The sequence below is a fragment of the Malaclemys terrapin genome, chromosome 10 (assembly GCF_027887155.1).
Source record: "Malaclemys terrapin pileata isolate rMalTer1 chromosome 10, rMalTer1.hap1, whole genome shotgun sequence".
Taxonomy (NCBI): Eukaryota; Metazoa; Chordata; order Testudines; family Emydidae; genus Malaclemys; species Malaclemys terrapin.
Window position 1 is genome coordinate 55,454,246 of NC_071514.1, and position 6,000 is coordinate 55,460,245.

The 6,000-nt window shown below is 41.0% G+C and overlaps 1 protein-coding gene across 3 annotated transcripts in view; it reads left to right on the forward strand.

Moving 5' to 3' along the window:
* LUC7L (LUC7 like) overlaps positions 1 to 3,526 on the forward strand; it is a 39,742-nt gene extending 36,216 nt beyond the window's left edge. For 2 of the 3 annotated variants that reach the window (XM_054041445.1, XM_054041443.1), the window contains one exon: positions 1,417 to 3,526. In XM_054041445.1, coding sequence (XP_053897420.1) covers positions 1,417 to 1,558 — 142 coding nt within the window. In that variant the 3' untranslated portion in view covers positions 1,559 to 3,526. Of the gene's footprint in view, positions 1 to 50; positions 113 to 1,416 lie in introns of all 3 variants that reach the window. The other variant, XM_054041444.1, reaches the window with a different exon arrangement.
* The last annotated feature ends 2,474 nt before the right edge of the window (positions 3,527 to 6,000 follow it).

Consider the following 6,000-nt stretch of genomic DNA (forward strand, 5'->3'; position numbering starts at 1 on the left):
TGAGATACTAAAGTCCTTTTTTAAATCTGTCTTGAACATGAAAAATAAAGAAAAGAAGTTTGGACAATTAGGAAGTGAGGAAGACCCTGTAATAACTATTGCTAAAGAGCAGGTAAGGGAATACTTCGGAAAACTTCAACATATACAAACTAGCCCCCTTGGATAACATGTGCCCCATAGGAATTGGCTAACAAACTTATTGTTCCAGTGACAGGCATTTCTGAAAACTCATGAACTGGGGAGGTTCCAGAAGATTGGTGAAAAGCCGGTGGCAATCCCATTTTCTAAAAAGAAATTAGTGAGCCTGACAATTACTATTCCATAGCAAAGCAGAGCTCTCCAAACGTCTGGAAACTAATGGAATTATGGGCAAGAGGCACCATTGAGGGGAGGGGCTAAAGAATACACCTTCTCAAACAGGCTAGCTTGTTTTGGGGGCTGAATGACTGACATAGAGATGAAGACAAAATGGTGGCTTTGATATATCTGGGTGTTATGAAAGCATTTGATATAGTGTCTCAACCTTACCTTCCAGAGAAATTGAAGCTTGCATGTAAATAAAACCCTACACCAACCTTTTGTGACTAGAAAGGAAATGTTTCTATATCGTAGGAGCTCTAGAATAAAATGCTTCCCATGCCCTCTGAAGGTACCGGGGGTGTAAGGAACCTGATGGGAATAGCACCTCTTGAAGGGTGTTCGATGACCAGTTCACTCTTAGCATAGGTCGCTACTGGAAGATTGGACTTAAGGAAGCTAGTTTACTTAATTCTGCCCAGGCTGAAGTAGTCAAGCCTTGATTAAAATCCTAGCTATCTTATGATAATGTGTGCTAGCAGAGTGGTCCCTGAGTCCAAAATTACAGCTGTTGTTTTGAACAGAGGATGCTGGCAAAACTGATAGTTCTCAAGAGGCAAAGTACCAAAAGCCCAGGACTACACAAACATTTGAGCCCAAGGAGGAGAGTCAATTTAATGTAAAGGAGCACTCTAGGCAGGAAGCCACTGTCTCTCAGTATAGCCAAAAGTGCTGTAAGAGAAACAGAAATAGAGCTGAAGTGAAAGGAACTGTGCACACTTCTACTGTTGCTCTGTAAGCAACACCCTAAAGAGTCTCCTGTGTCAAGCTATTTAAGGGGAGAGTGACAAAGCCTACATGTTTCTCTTACCACTGAGAAATGTTCCTTGACTTCCACAAATAGTCACATGATGGTGGCTGTTACACAAAGCTCACCGAGAGACTGTCTGATCTTTCAGTTCACTACAGGGTGACCTGTAGTCCTGACATAGCATTATCTAAGCATGTGCCTCCTGAGACATACTTTATTTCCTGATAGAAACAACTCTTTGCCATCAAGTGCACATTCAAGAATGCTTTTAGATGCAAAATTTTACAGTGGCTTGGTTTGTACTTCAGATCCTCTAGAGACCGATCTTCAAGAGAAAAGTCACGAGACAGAGAGAGGAAAGAGAAGAGCTCTTCTGAAAGACGGCATGAGAGCACAAATGGCAAATCTCGTTCCAAGAGATCGGAAGAGAGAGAAGCTGGCGAGATCTGAACTCAAATGATCTGTATTGCACTGTAAATAGTCTGATAAACATTCTACAAAAAGCCTAAATTTCCCATTTATATTTACTGAACACAACTCATCTTTTGTAGTTTTGAATTTTTATTATTTGGCAGATAGCTGTGAGTTTGTAGAGATACAGAGTTACGTACTGTTTACCAGGATTTTGTTTTAGTAGGAATAAATAAATCTGATGAATTGACTTCAACATAGATCAGTGATTTACATATGTGTTGATTGGCATGACACAAGGAATGCAGCAGTTAGAGCTAGTGCTATGGTTGGAAACGTAACCTGCTGTATCATTTGTAACACTGATACCCTTTTGGAACGTCCACTTGCCCCTTCTCACAATTCGAGTTTGAGATCATCAGTAGCACTGGTGCTACCTAAATTCACATTTTTCCTTTGGTTTGTGCACATCCAGAGGAATTTAAGGTTTTTCTTGCTTTTTTTAAGTGCTTAGCAACTCATTTTGTGTTTCCAGTGTTTGAGAAACATCTCAGTATTCCAGCTAATTTAGGACAAACAAAACTAGCCCCTAATTTCCCTCTTAAACAACTCCAGTTCATCTTCATGACGATGACCAAAGTACCTGGGGCACAATACTGAGATATGCTTGGGCCTATCCCTAGTAATATTTACACATACCTACTATAAAAAGCCTGTGTTCAAGTGAAACACAATATCTGGATTGATCTCTTTGTAACGGAGTTCAGTCATGCTTAATGGAGGTAGCCTTCCAATCAGGGTAGAGCAGAATTGTACTTTGTACATGTGATGGCACCTTGAGGTGTGGCCTCTTAAGACAGAAGGTTGCCTAATAAGGGTGGGCCCTTGGCCTGGTTTCTGTGTATATGAATTTACACTGAACTGGCTTATCTCATTGGTGCTTACAACTGAGGTGAAAGGAACCTGGACTATAACACAGTGTGGGAAGAATCAAATATCTGTAACTAGATTAATTTTAAAATTAGGGAGGAAAAACTTCCTCTGAGTTCACTGTGTCAGCCACAGTGGCGATCACAAGGATCGTGCTATTGTGAGACTTCCCACAGAATAATTTAGCTGAAGCAGTTAGTATGTGCAGAATCATGAACTAAAGTAATGTAACTCCAGCCACTGCTGTCCAGTTTTTGACTTCCCAGCCTACTTATTAATTAGGTAAGGCAGGTATCTGAAATTAACACAGTTAAATCTTACCATTTTCCCATAGTGGAAACTTAAGGTATTTGTAAATACTATTGCATTAGTGTGGGCAGTGTGTTGGGGTTTTCCAGCCATTTTTTTTCCTTGCTGAGCCTCTGATAATTCACTTAACTCTTCGATTTCCTTTAATTTGCGGGGGAGTGGGGGTTTTGTTTGTTTTTTTGCAGAGGCGCAGGAGTTGTCCTTGGTGTGTTAGTCTTCTAGATGCATGTTTAGGTATTGGGGGGAATCTAGTTCCTTTTTGTTTTACAATTAATATTGCATTTTAATTATCGTTTTGTAATCTCTATGTATCGCAATCGGTGAGCTCCTGCTTTTCAGGGCTCTTATTTACAAGGTCATCATTAGAATAAATTAACCTATGATGAGGGAACATCACACAGGTTGGCAGCTGATTGATATGCTGGGCTCAGATCTTGTCTTCAGTTACACCTGCAGCTCCTGTTGAAGCCAGTGGCAGGGGTGTACATGTTGCTGAGAGCAAGGCCTGGCCCAGTGTATTTCCTTTCTAGGAACACAAAGGATCTAATAACAAATAAAACTCTAAAGCTGATCACACAAGTGTAATAGAGTGTTAGAAAGGAACCCACCATGCATTGATTTGTTGTATGTTGCGGTTTATCATGTTGGAGCATTTTGTTCTTTATAGCACCTTTGCTTATGAGGAGTTTTGGTCTAAATATAAAAATGTAAGTAAAATATGCTGTTCTCTTGCCAGTCTTACTCACATTAAAGATTTATGTTTGTGGCTTGGAGTGGTACTCTGGCTTTTGTATACTAGTCTAGTGTCTGCACTCTGCCGATGTTGCACTGACGTAGTCCCTTTTAATGGATCCCAAAGCCATTTACCTGACCAGTAAGTTCTGTGAATTACTGGGTCACTGTCAATTTTGGAAAAATCATTGCATAATCACTCTAGAGACCAGCACCGACAGCAATCCTGCTCCATGTCATGGGGAATGTGATGCCTCTTATGTAAGCAAACCATTGCTGCTTTTATATTTAAATGTTTGGAAAATGGTAAGAGTGAAAACAAGCTGTTGTATAGGAAAAGGTGCAGCTTCCTTTATGGTGCATTTCCAAATGCTGAGCTACTGCCACCTCCTGGAGTGAGTGCTCAATGGGTAGAGACTCTGTTCATTGCAGTTCAGGGCAAGTCATTATTGCATTGGCCAGAGCTGGCTCCTGTCTCTGTACCTACCTGTTGCTGTCACCCCATCCAAAAGGGCTGTTACTATGCCTTTCTGCAGCATATGCTGGTCAGTATTATTGTGAATGTTCAGTGCCAATGTATTCACCAAGTGCACCGTACTTTACCTATAAATAAAAGGAGGGAACTGTTGGCACTTCAAATGTTTTACTAAGCAAATGAAGTAATGCTGATACTTTTCCTTACTAACTAGTTTGGCATGTGTATATGGTATGACACCGTGGTTGAAACTAGCAAATCCGTGCAATACTGCAGCTTGTCAAATACACTGAGCAAGGAATTCTGCTAGAAACACTGAGGCGAGTGTCAATGCTATGACTTGGATACTGTTCTCCTGGCCAGTGTGTTTAGCTGCACTTCCACTTTTCTTCTCTTATCCTCTCAGCTCCGAGCATGTGGCTACTGCTGAGTGGGTTAAAACATAAGATACCAACCTAAATCTCCAGGTCACTACCAGCTCCCCCTATGATAGGTGATTGAGGAATCGATCTTCAGCTGTGACTAATCTGGCCTGCCTTTAAGCTTTCGGGTACTATCTAGCATGGGACTAGAACTTTGAGACTTTTTTCATCTTGTGCATGCCACTGCCCCTTCTGCAGATAGGGCATTTTAACTTAAGCTCTGTCTATGCACTTAGTTTGCAGCAAGCGGGGGTGGGGTGCATATCTAACTTCCACTAGCCAGCCATACATTAACTGTCCCTGCGGACCCGGCAGCTGTGCACTCAGAGTTCCCTAGTGTGCTCTAATTTACTCCCATTCAAAGCAATATATATTATAGTGACAATGGGACTTCTAGTGCAGGGTGACAGAGTCCATGCAGATAGTTGGTGCACAGCAGGCTAGTGCAGGCTAGATTTACAACCCAGCTTGCCATGAACTAAGCGTTTAGCTAGACAAGTCCCTAGTGAACTGTGTCCAGTTGTGATGCCCACAATTCAAGGATTCTGATAGATTGGAGCTCGAAAGCTTGTCTCTTTAACTAACAGAAGTTGGTCCAATAAAAGATATAACCTCACCCACCTTGTGTCTCTCATCCTGACACCAACATGACTCCAGCAACATTGCAAACAATGTTTGCTCTCATATTGGATCTCTGCAGTGAAAGGATACATTTGAAGCTTAAAACATTCTTTCAGCACTCACGCGTGTTGCTGGAACTGCCAGTACAGTTTTTGCCAGTTGATACAGATCGGACATGCCATTTTTATGATGTCCCCAGTAGTTTAATATGTTTTCTTTCTTATTGAGACATGGCTCATCTGTAAATGAACCAAGAACTGTCCCAATCCCTTTTTTGCACTTTCCTTTGTCCAGATAGCTCTACCTTTTTGGAGATTTCATGAGCTTTATGAAGTTCCAAATCATCATCAGATATTTCAATTTCAGATGTGTCTGACATTGATTCTATGACATCATTATTGCAATGTTGGCAGGAGACCAGGCTGTCTGGAAAAGGTGATTTAAAGTGTGCACTGTATGCTCCATGAGCTTGAGAAATGAACGAATGAAACATTTCCATTTTTGTCCACATTTTGGGTAAATTAAATGTTGCCTTGATTTTGTCCTCCTCTGACAGTAGCAGTTGATATCTAGGATCAAGGTACATAAATGAAAGAAAATATATTTTTCAAAACAGATTTGTTCTTGTTTTTTCATTGAAGACAGTAAAAAGAGAAGAGACTTTTGATGTTTCTAGTTTGCATTTTAACCCAGTATCATAAAAATCACCCATGGTCAGTTCATATTGGATCATGGATCAGACCCAAGGTCCATCTAGCCCAGATAGTGGCCAATGCCAGGTGCCACAGAGGGAATGAACAGAGCAGGAAATAAGTGATCTATCCCGTCGCCCATTCCCAACTTCCTGCCCATCCTTGCTAATTGCCATTGATGAATTTATCTAGTTCTTTTTTGAATCCTGTTATAGTCTTGGCCTTCACAACATCCTCTGGCAAAGAGTTCCACGGGTTGACTGTGCATTGTGTGAAGAAATACTTCCTTTTGATTGTTTT